This window comes from Octopus sinensis, linkage group LG27 (genome assembly GCF_006345805.1).
Source record: "Octopus sinensis linkage group LG27, ASM634580v1, whole genome shotgun sequence".
Lineage (NCBI taxonomy): Eukaryota > Metazoa > Mollusca > Cephalopoda > Octopoda > Octopodidae > Octopus > Octopus sinensis.
The window spans coordinates 6,267,671-6,284,278 of NC_043023.1; the positions used below are offsets into that span (position 1 = coordinate 6,267,671).

Genomic DNA, 16,608 nt, shown 5'->3' on the forward strand with positions numbered 1-16,608 from the left:
GCCAGTATCACCTGACTGGCTCCCGTCTATACTCTTAGAGTGGTTGGTATTAGGAAGGGCGAAGGCGGTGAGCTGGCAGAAACGTTAGCACACCGGGCAAAATGCTTCGTGGTATTTCGTCTGCCGATACGTTGTGAGTTCAAATTCCGCCGAGGTCGACTTTGCCTTTCATCCTTTTGGGGGTCGATTAAATAAGTACCAGTTACGCACTGGGGTTGATGTAATCGACTTAATACCTATGTCTGTCCTTGTTTGTCCCCTCTATGTTTAGCCCCTTGTGGGTAATAAAGAAATAAGTATTAGGAAGGGCATCCAGCTGTAGAAACCTTGCCAGATGAGATTGGAGCCTGGTGCTGCCATCTGGCTCACCAATCCTCAGTCAAACCGTCCAACCCATGCCAGCATGGAAAGCGGACGTTAGACAATGATGATGATGATGATAACTGTATAATGCATATAACTCAGATCTTTCCCTCATTTTTGAAAAACTGGAATATACTAATATCCTTCACTGGGGATATTTCTTCATTTTTCCATCTCCCTCTCTGATGACGGTATACTCAGCCTATGGAATCCTTACTCAATATTGTGATCCATATGCTTGGCTATTCTAGAAACAGCTGTAAGATACTGTCTGTTTATATTCTCTATCTAAATGAAAAATCTATTTCAGGTGGTACTAAATGTTTTGCTCTTTCAATTGTTTTAATCGATATCCACCTTCTAGTTGCCTCTGATAGGCAATCTCACCACCACATTTTCAGTGGTAGTTTTAGTGGTAAACCAAACTGAGCACTTAAAGTACATACCAATTATCACATCACTTGATGGAAACTTCTTGTATAGTCTATTACCAATATTCCACTGAACTTTTTAATAATTCCTTCTGGAAACTATCTTTAACATGTTCTTGGGAATGATTATTTATGTTGTAATCTTTTGTGCCAAATATCTTAAGGAACTTTTTTTATCCTTAACATGTCCTTGTTACCAAAGACTGTATATATGTAAAGTAGCATTTTGTAACAACCAATAATTAACGCAACCAAACTTCTACATGTTACTTTTGACAATCTTTTTCCAAAGAGTGAAACCGGTAAAGTAAATAAACATCTTTTAAAATTGCATTTTCAAACCTTCTTTCATATATATATATATGTATATATATAATGGATTCTCCCGGCGTTAGACAATGTGTGAGGGTTCGGCAATTTCTTATAGAACAACCACACAGATGATTTGTTTATAGTGATCAAATGTTTGTGTACACTTAAGCTCACAACCTCCTTCAAATTGACATTACCTGTACAGGTGCAACTGGGTGCCACATGTCAGATGTTGAAATGATCGCAGAGTAACGTGAAATGAAGTGTTTTGCTCAAGAACACAATGCACTGCCCAGTCTGGGAATTGAACCCACAATCGTGAGTGCAATACCCTAACCACTGAGCCATGCACCTTCTATATATATATATGATGATGATATATATATATATATATATATAATATATATATATATATATATATATATATAATATATATATATGGAGAGAGAGAGAGCCCTGGTGAAGCAGCTAATTAAAAAAATAATTAAAAATCCTGAAAAATTATAGCTGCCCCTCACAATAATGTGTGACCTATTAGTGTGTCATCGTCATTATTGTTTAACGTCTGCCTTCCATGCTGGAATGGGTTGGACAATATATTTATATATGTATATATATATATATATATATAGAGAGAGAGAGAGAGAGAGTGAGAGAGAACATACAAATGGTAATATAGTTAATATCCTCATCCAAAATGAAGACTAGTACCAACACTTCCATGTTGCACGTTTAAACAATTGTGAAGATCCTACATGAAACCATTGGTTGCCTTGTTAACCCACAAATAATTTTTACATATATATATATACACACACACACATGCACACACTTGGATGTATAACAGGAGACAGGGTGCTTAATATAACAGTTTATTTATTTGAAGTTGATGACTCTTTGTCACTATTTCAGCTTTGAATGAATATGTATGCAAACACGCGCACACACACACGGACATATATATACATACGTAATACATTACATATACACACACACACACCAATACACACTCACACACATAAATACATATATATATACATATATATATATATATGTATTCACATATACATTAATATATACAGACATTCACATATGCATAAATACACTCACACACTCACACATCGAACACCTCCCAGGTCCAAGGGGCCAAGTCTTTTGCTCTGCCCTTAAGGCAGTACCCCAGTCGATCACTGCCACCGTTGCCTGTCCCAGCTTGTAGCCTATGCCCTCACTTTCAGGACGAGGTAATAAGAGAGGAAGAAGAGTGCACTGAGGCCCATGATAATGTAGCACATCATTTTCCGGTTGGATTTCCCAGAGTTGATCATGTGGGAGATTCTGTTCATGCTGCCAGTGAGCAGGCCCTGGGAACTGTCGAAGTCTGTGCCCTGGAATTGAAACAACAACAGGAAGGATTAGATGAGGTTGAGGTGACACGAGACAATATGATATAAGGTGAGATGAGATGAAATGAAAGAATGAAAGAAATGAAATATAAAAGAGATCTTCGAATGTTGGGCCTTTTTTACTCTTTTACTTGTTTCAGTTATTTGACTGTGGTCATGCTGGAGCATCACCTTTAATCGAGCAAATCGACCCCAGGACTTATTCTTTGTAAGCCTAGTACTTATTCTATCTGTCTCTTTTGCCGAACCGCTGAGTTATGAGGACGTAAATACAGCAGCATCGGTTGTCAAGCGATGTTGGGGGGACAAACACAGACACATACATACGACGGGCTTCTTTCAGTTTCCATCTACTAAATCCACTCACAGGGCTTTGGTCGGCCTGAGGCTACAGTAGAAGACACTTGCCCAAAGTGCTATGCAGTGGGACTGAACCTGGAACCATGTGGTTGATAAGCAAGCTAAATACAGAGAGGACAAACAAGGACAGGCAAACGGATTAAGTCGATTATATCAACCCCAGTGTGTAACTGGTACTTATTTAATCGACCCCAAAAGGATGAAAGGCAAAGTCGACCTCGGTGAAATTCGAACTAAGAACGTAGTGGCAGACGAAATACCGCTAAGCATTTCACCGGGCGTGCTAACGTTTCTGCCAGCTCGCTACTTACCACACAACCACTCCTACGCCTATGACAATAGGCAACAAATGACCAAGACCTTTGGCAATATGCAGTGCTTGAGAAGATTCACCAAGCTAAGTAGAATCGTAGTCGTGACTGTTGCCAATGTCATATAAAAATGCATCTGTGAAATCAGTCATGGCCGTTGCTAGGGTTGTGCTGGTGGCACATAAAAAGCACCCATTACACTCTTGGGGTGGTTGGCGTTAGGAAGGGCATCCAGCTGTAGAAACCATACCAAATTAGACGGAACCTGGTGCAGTTCTCCGGCTTACCAGTTTCTGTCAAACCATCTAATCCAGTGGTTGCCAAAGTGGGCGATATGACCACCCCCACTGGGGGCAGTAGAAAGATTCGAAAGGGGGAATGAAGAAAAGATGGGGCAATAATGGGGTGACCAAAACGGGGCATAATCATCATCATCGTTTAACATCCACTTTCCATACTCACATGGGTTGGACGATTTGCCTGAGGACTGGCAAAGTAGATGGCTGCACCAGGTTCTAATCTGATCTGGCAGTTTCTACAGCTGGATGCCCTTCCTAACGCCAACCACTCCGAGAGTGTAGTGGGTACTTTTATGTACCACCGGCATGAGGGCCAGTGCAATGGATGTAAAAAAAAAACGAACAAAATAAAGGGTTAAATAGGTTAAGTTTTATTTGTGAAATATTGTTGTTTGGAATTTGCTGCAGAAAATGGTCTATGTCTTTGATGGTGAGCGGGGCCACTAGGAATGTGGCCTCAGAACCAAGGGTGTGGCAGCCTGAAAAAGTTTGGGAACCACTGATCTAATCTATGCCAGCATGGAAAACGGACATTAAGATGGTGATGATATTTGGGATTAAAAAGGGTGTAGTGACGTCATATTCCAGTGTGCGCACACGCAACGTCATTCTTCCGTGTGCGTGGTTGGAACCTTCTGGAAAGGCATAAGGAAGTTCCCTCATACACATGCGCTAGAGACTGAAGCATAAATTCTATCGCGTTCCTTAATAGCGTCTGGGACTTGAGACACGACGATAGAAGAGAAAGGACGTATATTTTAAACCTGTGATCAGCCTATTTTCCTGTCCCAGACGCTTAGGATTTAACCTGTTCTATTGCTGCTGAATTGTAAGAAGCTTACAAACGTTAGAGCTCAGCCTTGCTGTGTTGAACTAGGTGGATAAAAACATACCATCGTGCTTCATTTGTGAATAAGAGAATAAACAATCGTATATATTTTTAAACTTGCTTTTTGTTCCTGACTGGTAGTTTCTAGAAACAAAAAGAAAGGAAATTGCGTTGCACCCAAGTTGCACCCCAAAAGTGTAAAGAAGCAACCAGTTCCCTTTACAAGGGCATCCAGCCATAAAAACCACGGCAGACATTGGAACTCAAAGTTCTTGGGGCCACTGGACCCACTTAAATCATCTGACCTATGGCAGCATAATGATGGTGATGATAACTCTATATGGGATTTAGAATACTTACCATTCCATCAAGATATCTGTTGGAATCTTTCGTATCAGATTCTATGTCTAACGCCAACTGAAATATATCAAAAAGGTAATTTAAGCAAAAAAATTAACAAAAGTTATACATACATACATATATATTATTTATTTAATGGTCACAATACATGTATTATTTACATTCGATGGATATTTGTCTTCATCTTGTTTGTTGTTAACACAACGTTTCGGCTGGTATACCCTCCAGCCTTCATCAGGTGTCTTGGGGAAATTTCGAACCTGGCTTCTCATTTCTAAGGTATTTGAGTCTCTACATCTACACAGGAAAGTTAGATGGTTTGAAAGACAAGCTAGTTTTTGATGGAGTTTCTCTATATGTCTCCATTGAAGTCTAATGTTGGCGCCGTAGCGATTAGATAATGCAGTTCTGTATTTAAGAGATGAGGAATTATGTACATTATTTACATTCAACGGATATTTGTCCTCATCTTGCTTGTTGTTAACACAACGTTTCGGCTGATATACCCTCCAGCCTTCATCAGGTGTCTTGGGGAAATTTTGAACCTAGGTTCAAAGAAATTGAATATTAGAAGAAACGCGAAAAAACTGAGAAGGCAGCATATAGAAAATGTAGACAGTGGACAATGGAAAACAATAAACAGAAACTAAAATGTCAAAAGTTCATTATGATATGTGGTTTGCGTATGCAAGCCGGCGGGGCTCGCTCTGACCACTCTTATTATTGTAAGCTTTTAATAAATAATATTTATCTCTCACCAAATGGAATATTTTTTTTGTTGAATTTTCTATCACAGATCAGTATATATATATATATATTGACGTTATGAGAGGTAATGGTGTCAAGAAGACCCAAAGGTGTCAGGTAATGCTGAGTAAGTGCTATGGACAGACCATAGTTAAGTTCCAGGTTTGGTGATGATGCGAATGAGGGGTCCAACTTAGGTCATATATCAGCATGTGTATATATATATAAAAAAATTAACAGAATGAGATAAAAATCCATCCAAGGCTGTGAAAGATTTTAGAACATTTATAAATAGAAGGCTTTACAGCTGTTTCTGGGATATTTTATGCATCCCTTCATCGGAGACAGTGTGAGAAGATGGTTAAGCAATAGTTATTCTAGAGAAGATATGAAATAGAGAGTGAAGTGGAAGAATGAAAATAGATTTGAGATATGCAGGGATATTGCATTTGTAGATCCATTATTTAGGCAGAATGGTATACATATAAGATTCCTGTACCCATATATAAATAACGCACACACAAACAAACACAAGCACAGAGGCACAAAACAATGTGGTACAAAATAGTACTCGACTACCAAAGAGGGAGTAAAATTCTATTTCGCTGACTAACAGTCTGTGAAAGCTCATTAAGAATGGAATGTGTAATTTTGAACCGAAAATTTATTTTACTTTATCTCAACAAAAAGCAATGCAGTTAAAGTAAGCACCAAAATTATCAACATGCACACAGAGAGATTGGACAAAATAATGGAAACATTTCATTAAATAGAAGTTTTATTTAATACAATATAAGGCAGTGAGCTGCCAGAATTGTTAGCACGCTGGACAAAATGTTTAGCGGCATTTCGTCTGCTGCTACATTCCGAGTTCAACTCTACCTTTCTTCCTTTGTGGGTCGATAAAATAAGTACCAGTTGAACATTGGGGTCAATGTAATTGACTCATCTCCTCCCACGATAAGTTCTGCCCTGTGGCAAAATTTGAAACCATTTTTGAAACCCTCGGAAAGGATCGATGGGCCTCGCTTTCGCAGTCTGTATTCTTATAAAATAATGGTTTCAAATTTTGCCACAAGGGCAGAACTTTTGGAGGGAGGAGACGAGTCAATTACATCGACCCCAGTGTTCAACTGGTACTTATTTTATTGACCCACAAAGGAAGAAAGGTAGAGTTGATCTCGGTGGAATTTGAACTCAGAACGCAGTGACAGATGAAAAACCGCTAAACATTTCATCCAGCATGTTAACAATTCTGGATAACAAATCAAACCAGAGGTGATACAAAATGAGAGAATGGATCCAGAAATGACTCACCCCTTTTAGTCGCGATATTTTACTGGATAATCCATCGACATGGGCCGAATTCTCCTCCTCCAGCATTGCTTCTGTTCGCCCTGTGTAATATGGATAGAGAAATAGAGAAGGTGAGATAAAAGGGTAAGGTTTTGCATGTGTATGAACTGCGAAGCTACATGGTAGTGAGATATGGGCTCTGAATGTGGTGGACTTGCAAAGGCTAGAGAGGGAAGAAGCTGGTACGCTCTGCTGGATATGTAATGTGCGTGTTCATGTGCAACAGAGCATTGGTGTATCGAGGGAGAATTTGGGGCATAAGAAGAATTAAATGCAGTATGCAAGAGTGGAGACTGTGCTGGTTTGGTTATGTGATGCAGATGGATGAGGACAGCTGCATAAAGCAAGCAGTGCTGATCACTTAAAGTGGAGGGAAACCCAGGAAGACATGGGACAAAGTATGGAAGGCCAATCTCAAAACACTGAACCTTACAAAGGCGATGACAGCGGACTGTGATATGTGGTGCACGGCTGCACTTGAGAAGATTTGCCCACCACAAGAGAATTGAGATCATAAAACCAAGGTGCCACATAAAAAGCATTGGTGTGGGTGTTGGTGCTACATAAAAAGCACTGGTGCAGGTTCCATGTAAAAAGCTCTGGTGTTGGTGCCATGTAAAAAACATTATTGATGGCTCCACATGAAAAGCACTGGTGATGGCTCCACATGAAAAGCACTGGCAACTTTGCCATGGAGATCTGTAATCACTGACGCCTGTAGGCAGGCATGACACACGAAGAGAAAACCCATTTTATGCTTGGGAAACATAACATTAATAAATGTACATGTCTGAAAGCATTATAATTACAGACAAAAAAGAAAAAAATCGTAGGAGTAGCTGTGTGCTAAGTAGCTTGCTTACGAACCACATGGTTCCGGGTTCAGTCCCACTGCATGGCACCTTGGGCAAGTGTCTTCTACTATAGCCTTGGGCCAACCAAAGCCTTGTGAGTGGATTTGGTAGACGGAAACTGAAAGAAGCCCATCGTATATATGTATATATATATATGTATGTATGTGTGTGTGTCCCCCCCCAACATCGATTGACAACCGATGCTGGTGTGTTTATGTACCTGTAACTTAGTGGTTTGGCAAAAGAGCCTGATAGAATAAGTACTAGGCTTATAAAAAATAAGTCCTGGGGTTGATTACTCGAATAAAGGCAGTACTCTAGCATGGCCACAGTCAAATGACTGAAACAAGTAAAAGAGTAAAGAGTTTACTTCCACGACTTTGTTGCCTCATAACTTACAGAAAAAGGGATATTTTTTAATGAAATTTTCAATAAATACGCTTCAGATTGTGTTATATTCTGATTATATAAAAATATGTGATGTAAGAATTTTTCCAAAGGTCGAGGTGAGAAGTTTCGAAAAATTTACACGAGACGTCTTTTTTTACTTATAACTTTAAAAAATTGTTAAGCTTGTATACATGCATTTGTTACATGTTCTTAGAAAATGAAACTGGAAACTTGGGAAAAAAATGTGATGTGTGTGTGCTATTTTTCTTTTTACATGAAATTACGATTTGATCGTAATCTACACTACCAAATGCGTATTTATAGAAAGTTTCGTTAAAAAATATCAATTTTCTGAAAGTTATGAGGAAACAAAGACGATATGTGTGAACTTTCCGAAACTCCTCAACCCACAACATTTTTTTGTTTCACCACATATTCCATTATAATCAGAATCTACACCGTCTGAAGAGTATTTGTAGAAAATTTCATTTAAAAATACCCATTTTTCTGGAAGTTATGAGGAAACAAATATCAGGTGGTGAGGACACATGTAGACATGCCAAATTTAACAGTAAACCACCATGGTATATAAACACTGATAAAGTGCCAGGGTTGCATTGATCAACAGTTTCCCGTTCTTTCTTTAAAGAAGTTGGAATTTCTGAAAGATTGGGATTAATTTGTTCACGACAATTTCGATGGCAACTTCACAAGACCAAGGCTACTCGGGTTTTGGCTTGGAGGTCTCTGTTAATCTCTGACGTCTGTAGGCTGGCATGACACATGAAGAGAGATACTATTTTATGTTTGGGAAACATAACATTATTAGGCGATCTTTCGTCTCTAGTAGATCTTTCCGTCGATTTCCGTAAAAAAATTTTTTTTTTTACATATGGGCTTGCGGGAACTTTTGAAGTAATATACATACATATACACCGAGTAAAAAAATTCAGTTATCTCTTTCTTTCACACACACTAACAGAAGCACTTCACTTACACAACATACTGTATGTATCCCACACCCATGTACATCAATGCTTCACATGCACGGTAACTTCAAAAGAACTTCCCTCGTCATACAATCGCTTTCTCTTAGTCTCTTTCGCTCTTATTACTTCAAAAGTTCCCGCAAGCCCATATGTAAAAAAAAAATTTTTTTACGGAAATCGACGGAAAGGTCTACTAGAGACGAAAGATTGCCCATTATTCTTCAGATATACATATCTGAAAGCATTATGAAATAATTAGAGACAAAAAAATTCTTTCATATTGTGTTTCTTTGGACAATACAATGACGTTCGTTTTTATTTTGAATTCCATTAAACAGGTGTTTTGTTTGAATTTTATTTTGAAGTTCACGGCCAGGTTATGAAGAATTGCCCTACAATATTGAACAATGCAATCTTCATTAAATAGATCATTACATATTAATTAAAATAAAACTTTAAATTTACAAATAATGAAAGGTTCCTGTTTAATGTTTCAAAAGTTGAAAGACATTCGTGTTCGGCATTCCATCATTCTGCTTTCTGTTTATATTTATTTTAACCCGTGTTTACGGTCACAGTATCAAAGATCGCCCAACAATATTGAAATAAACAATACATTCTTTGTTAAATATATAATTATATATTTTAAAGTTATAGAAACATTATTAAATTGACTTATAGATTTTCTATTCGGTTTACGTTTCGTGTTCCGTACTGCATTCTGTAATTCTAGTTTGTATTTTAACCTATTTATTTATGGTAGTAATACGAAAGATCATCCTACAGTATTGAATAAAATATTACTATCTTCTTCAAATATATAATTATATATTTCCTACTTAAAGAAACATTATTAAATTTACTCATAAATTCTCTGTCTAATGTATGTTTCATGAACGGTATTACATTCTGTTATTCCGATTTTTGCCTGTATTATTTCTAATCGGTGCTTATGGCCTAAATATGAAAGATTCCCCCGACTGTAAATCGATAAAAATAATATAACCTTCGTTAAATATATATTTATTAAATACTGACATATTGTAAAATATAAAAATATATTTGTTTTGAAAAATTAAAACCTTCCTGTTCAGATTTTATTCCGTTATTCTTGTTTCAATATTATATTATATTATATTATATTTACAGTCGTAATATGAGAAATCACTATTCCATATTGGATAAAAAAACACCCTCCTTGTAAAATGTAAATTTGTCACACATATTTTATGTACCAAATAAAAGAATTAGTCACACAGCCATAGTTCAAACAACTACTGCTTGTTTCATAAGGCAGGAAAAAATGGCATTCATGTTCGGTATTGAATTTTGTTATAGCGGTTACTATTTGAGTTTTTTTGGCTGAGTCACGGTTGGAACGCTTTTACCAAGGAAGGGTATCGATGAAATATAATCTAGAAAATACACTGTGTATTATTCGATGTTTAATAAGAAAAAAAGACATTCAATGATATGAAATAGCTAAACTACCGTTTTAAACAAAATGCTAAAAGAAAAATAAAACTTTAAAAATATTTTAAAAATTTGTGTGTACGTGTTTGTCACTCCTAGACTACTTAACAACGGGTGTTAGTTTGTTTACGTCGCGCTAACTTAGTGGGTCGGCAAAAATGACTGACAAAATGAGTGTCAGACGTTAAAAAAAATAAGTTCCTGAGGGTTGATCTATCTGACCAAAGCCCTTCAAAGCAGTGCCTCAGCATAGCCCACACTCCAATGAATGAAAATAAGTATAAGATAATCGTAACCCCAAAACCCATGGACTTTTGTTCCCTCATAACTTTTTAGATAACTTTATTAAAAAGAAAAACACTTGGTTAAATTTTCCCCTGCTTTGTAGCCTGTAAGGGAAGAACGTTAGCTAAACAGTAGGTTGAAGAAGCTTCTAACTTTTATCTATTATTAATTTCTGGAAAAAAAAAAACGAATGGGATTTGTCATCTGCAAGCAAAACTACATTGGTGTTGAAAGTTAAAAAAAAATTCTGAGTGGCTGTGTGGTAAGTAGCTTGTTTACTAACCACATGGTTCCGGGTTCAGTCCCACTGCGTGGCACCTTGGGCAAGTGTCTTCTACTATGGCCTCGGGCCAACCAAAGCCGTGTGAGTGGATTTGGTAGACGGAAACTGAAAGAAGCCAGTCGTATATATGTATATATATATGTGTGTGTATATGTTTGTGTGTCTGTGTTTGTCCCTCTAGCATTGCTTGACAACCGATGCTGGTGTGTTTACGTCCCTGTAACTTAGTGGTTCGGCAAAAGAGACCGATAGTATAAGACCTTACAAAGAATAAGTCCTGGGGTCAATTTGCTCGACCAAAGGCAGGGCTCCAGCATGGCCACAGTCAAATGACTGAAACCAGTAAAAGAGTAAAAGATTAGAAGGATTTTTAAAAATCCATGACATTTATCAAAACTACTGACAGAAGCTTAATTAATTAATTAATAAGGTGGTGAGCTGGCAGAATCCTTAGCGCGCTGGGCGAAATGCTTAGCGGTATTTCGTCTGCCGTTACATTCTGAGTTCAAATTCCGCAGCGGCCGACTTTGCCTTTCATCCTTTCGAGGTCGATAAATTAAGTACCAGTTACGCACTGGGGTCGATATAATTGACTTAATCCATTTGTCTGTCCTTGTTTGTCCCCTCTGTGTGTAGCCCCTTGTGGGCAATAAAGAAATAAGAAGCTTAATTAATTGTTAAATTGGATGATATGCTTGTTTGATGGTGAGCAGACAGAATCATTATTGTATACTCTCTCTCTTTACTCTTTTATTTGTTTCAGTCATTTGACTGCGGCCATGCTGGAGCACCACCTTTAGTCGAGCAAATCGACCCCAGGAGTTATTCTTTCTAAGCCCAGTACTTATTCTATCAGTCTCTTTTGCCGAACCGCTAAGTTACGGGGACATAAACACACCAGCATCGGTTGTCAAGCAATGCTAGGGGACAAACACACAAATATATACACACACATACATACATACATACATATATATATATATATATATATATATATACATATATATATACATATACGATGGGCTTCTTTCAGTTTCCGTCTACCAAATCCACTCACAAGGCATTAGTCGGCCCGAGGCTATAGCAGAAGACACTTGCCCAAGATGCCACGCAGTGGGACTGAACCCGGAACCATGTGGTTCGTAAGCAAGCTACTTACCACACAGCCACTCGGCAGCATGTCTACCATCTCTTTATGGTCTGAGTTCAAATGACACTGTGGTCAACTTTGCCTCAGAATTTCAAGCTACGATCGGTAGATTAACAATGAAAATAATACTGACCAAAACCTAATGAGTGGATTTGGTAGATGGAAAATGAAAGAAGCCCATTGTGTGTGTATATATATATATATATATATGTGTGTATATATTCAGTTAAAAGAAGAAAAATAAATGGTGATAAGGAAGTTAATTATTTGTTATTAAATATTCCCTCGTGAGGTTAACATATCCTGGCATCTTGGGCAAATGTCTTTTACTATAGCCTTGGGCTGACCAAAGCCTTGTGAGTGGATTTGGAAGACAGAAACTGAAAGAAGCCGTATGTATGTATGAGAGGTGGTTGGATGGAACCTATACTCGCCTCCTTATGAGAGCTCAAAATCTCTCGTGGAAGCACCATCCAACCAAAATGCAAATATATTGGAAGCTACCATCTGTGTCATCTCTTGTGAAAGGTAGGAGAGTCCAGTTTGCTGGACATTGTTGTAGAGCTGAAAAAGAGGTAATTTCTACTCTTCTCCTCTGGAAGACATCTACTCGCAATACCAGAGGGCACACTCCTACCCTGATGTAATCTCCAGGGATACAGGCATCCAGCAACAGGACCTCCGTAATGCCATGATGGACCGTGAAGTCTGGCGTAGCATGGTAAATTCCATTGTCTCGACTACGGTCGAACAATGATGATGATGATATATATATATATACATATATATATGCATGTGTGTATGTCTGTGTTTGTCTTCCACCATCGCTTGACAACCAATGTTGGTGTGTTTATGTCTCTGTAACTTAGTGGTTCAGCAATAGAGACCGATAGAATAAGTACAAGGCTTACAAAGAATAAATCCTCCAATCGATTTGTTCAACAAAAGATGATGCTCCAGCAGGGCCACAGTCAAATGACTGAAACAAACAAAAGAATATATGAACAGTAGTGTAACCGGAGTGTGTCCCACCTGGGGCGGCCCCTCCATTTGCTGCTCCCAAACCCCACAAAAGTACTGCCCCTTTAAAAGTGTCACCCAGGGTAGACTGCCCCCACCACCACCACTAGCTACATATGAGGATATTGTTTACAATAATACCAGTGGCTCAGCATGCGTAAAAAACCCATAAAGGTAAACCTTATCAATTAATAATTAAGGGTATTAACAGGCAGTACTGACATGCTAAATATAGCAGTCAAAATGACCAAGCCACAAGTGTTCACTTAAACACAAAGGTGAAAGCAGGCATATGAGCAAAAACCCCAAGATCCCTATGCCAAATGACGGAAATAATAATCAAGAATTGAAAAAGTCCGACTCAATTTTCGATTATTTCCATCATTGTAATGGGGGTCGTGAGGTTTTTGCTCATTTGTCATCTTTCTCCATTGTGTTTAAGTGAAAACTTGTAGTTTGGTCATTTTGACTGCTATATTTAGTATGTCAGTACTGCCTGTTAGTACCCTCAATTAGTAATTGATATATATATATATATAGGCCTGGTTGTGTGGTAAGTTGCTTGCTTACCAACCATGTGGTTCTGGGTTCAGTCACTGTGTGGCACCTTGGGCAAGTGTCTTCTATAGCCTCGGATCAACCAAAGCCTTGTGAGTAGATTTAGTAGATGGAAACTGAAAGAAGCCCATTGTATTTATATTTATATATATGTGTATATATATATATATAATATATATATATATATATATATAAAACTCTAGTTGTGTGAGTGTCTGTCCCCTTCGATTTAGATTCCTAACTCCTCCCACATTTTGCGGTGCAGTTTAACCAAATTCGGGTATCTTATAGTCGTGATTCATATCGAGCCCGTCTGACTATTAGCGCGCGTCAACGATGAGTCTACGATTTTAAAAATAATTTAACATCATTTTTTATTCCATTTTAATGCATAAAATGCATCGTGTGTCGATGGCGGCGGAGTTGGCGTCCATGGTCACAGCTGCACCTGTGTTGCTTCTCCCCCTTCCCTCCCTCGTGAAGCTGTGGGGAAGGGAGTGTAAAGAAATCAACGTCGTAATGCGTTGTGAAGGAAACCAGCGTTCTTTTAGAACAACGACTTCATGGCTTGAAGACACCAAAACAAAAATGGCTAAGAAAGCCCGAATTTATAAGGGAAGTAACTCTCTAAAAATGCTTATATAGTTATTTCCCTTACAAACCCGAGCAACGCCAGGCGATACTGCTAGTATATATATATATATATATATATGGACTCATGGTCATGAATTAAACTTGTCTAATGTCTAGACTTCTAACTTTATTCTAAATGTCCAACAATATTCCTCTGAACTGGTCACCTTCAAGTAAATGTGTGTGTGTTTGTGTAAGGCATATTTCAAAATTTCATTAAAAATATGAATCATAATTTTAGAAAGTTATAAGGAAATAAAATCAGGAGGGGCATTAAACAGTAGTTATGCTTTCCACTCTTTGGTAGAATCCTGGTTTAATCATCTCATATAACTTACATTTCTTGGAATTATCAGAAAATGTTTGCAAATTTGTGTTCTATGTACAGGAATACAAAAGTGATAATACAATTATGTAATATATATATACTAGCAGTATCGCCCGGCGTTGCTCGGGTTTGTAAGGGAAATAACTATAAAGCATTTTTAGAGAGTTATAGCCAAAAAATAGCAAAAAATGCATTAAAAACGGAAAAAAAATTATGGTAAATTTTTTTTAAATCGTTGACTCATCGTAGACATTTTTAGAGAGTTACTTCCCTTATATTAAAAAAAATATGCATTAAAATGGAAAAAAATGATGGTAAATTATTTCTAAATTCGTAGACTCATCATAGACGCGCGCTAATACCCAGAAGGGCTCGATATGAATCACAACTATAAGATACCCGGTTTTGGTTAAACTGCATCGCAAAATGTGGGAGTAGTTAGGAATCTAAATCGGAGTAGACAGACACACAACCTTACTTTTATATATAAAGATATATATATATATATATATCTCTCTCTATTAAATATTAAATTTCTAAATATCTCATAGAGATATGTATGGTGGTGGAGTAATACAGTGGTGGTTGTATACTGTCAAATTAACGTGACAGTCCCCGTAAGGGAATTACACCACCGCTGTTTAGCCCTAGGAAGCATCGACGTTTCCAGTCGGCCTTGTCGGAAATGGGTCAAGGCCGACAGGAAGCGTCGATGCTTTCTAGGGCTGAACAGCGGTAATTCCCTTTACGGGACAGTCCTGTTAAGTCGACAGTAGACAACCACTCTCTCTCTCTCTCTCTCTCTCTCTCTATATATATATATATATATATAATATATATATATATATTCTCCTCTCCCCTTCACCATTCCCTCTCTCTCACTCCTCCTTCTCAACTCTCTTGTGACGAAAGAGAATCTATCTTTCTGCCCATTTCCTTCCTAAAGACAAAACATGCTTATACTGTCTCCTCACATAAGCTCGTCTTCCTAGCATTCATAATAATTTTTCTATCGTCTTGGCTTAACAGCCCTCATCGTTTGTTCTCACTGTCCTGTTCTTGTTACCACTTTCACCCTCCACAAAAAATTCCAAATTTTATTTAATTTGCTTTGCGGGAAGGACTGTTTCAACGAAGTCGCGTCTTGTCCTTGCCTTCGAAACGTGGAGTAGATGAAACAGGGACAACTGAAGAAGGGGAATATTCTTTATGTTGCAAGTCTCGTGTCTCTGTTTTTTTCGTTGTTCGGAAAAAAATTTGTTTCTATGTTTTTGTTTTTATGTTTTCATTTCTCATTGTGTTCAACGTTCTTTTTGATGTCCTGTACCCATATTTGCATGTATATATACATATATATGTAGGTATGTATATATGTATATATATATATATATATATATAGATAGATAAGAAAGTTGGTTTGTGAAAGCACGTGGATGAATATATAGAAAATAGTAAAGAGTGAAAAAACTACACGCGAAACCGGTCTTTCTTTTAAATTATGTCATTATAAGAGAAAAAAATTTTTTTTTTTTAATTTTCTAATATTCTTCAGACATATTGACGCAAATATATATATTTTTTAACATTTAAGCCTTCTGTAGTTTTTTCACTCTTTACTATTTTTTTATATATATATAATATATATATATATATATATATATAATATATATTATATATATATATATCTATATATATATATAATATATATATATAAGGCGCAGGAGTGGCTGTGTGGTAAGTAGCTTGCTAACCAACCACATGGTTCTGGGTTCAGTCCCACTGCCTGGCACCTTGGGCAAGTGTCTTCTACTATAGCCTCGGGCCGACTAAAGCCTTGTGAGTGGATTTGGTAGACGGAAACTGAAAGAAGC

General features: G+C 37.5%; 2 protein-coding genes across 2 annotated transcripts in view; both read right to left on the reverse strand.

Annotated features, from left to right (window-relative positions):
- The window catches only part of LOC115225490 (neurofascin-like), a 498,646-nt gene that overhangs the window by 308,377 nt on the left and 173,661 nt on the right, over positions 1-16,608 (reverse strand). The window lies entirely within an intron of this gene.
- LOC115225292 (BET1-like protein) overlaps positions 1,963-16,608 on the reverse strand; it is an 18,015-nt gene continuing 3,369 nt past the window's right edge. The window contains exons 2-4 of the mRNA XM_029796233.2: positions 6,736-6,815; positions 4,672-4,728; positions 1,963-2,494 (exon numbers count right to left, since the gene is read on the reverse strand). Coding sequence (XP_029652093.2) covers positions 2,327-2,494; positions 4,672-4,728; positions 6,736-6,815 — 305 coding nt within the window. The 3' untranslated portion in view covers positions 1,963-2,326. The remainder of the gene's footprint in view (positions 2,495-4,671; positions 4,729-6,735; positions 6,816-16,608) is intronic.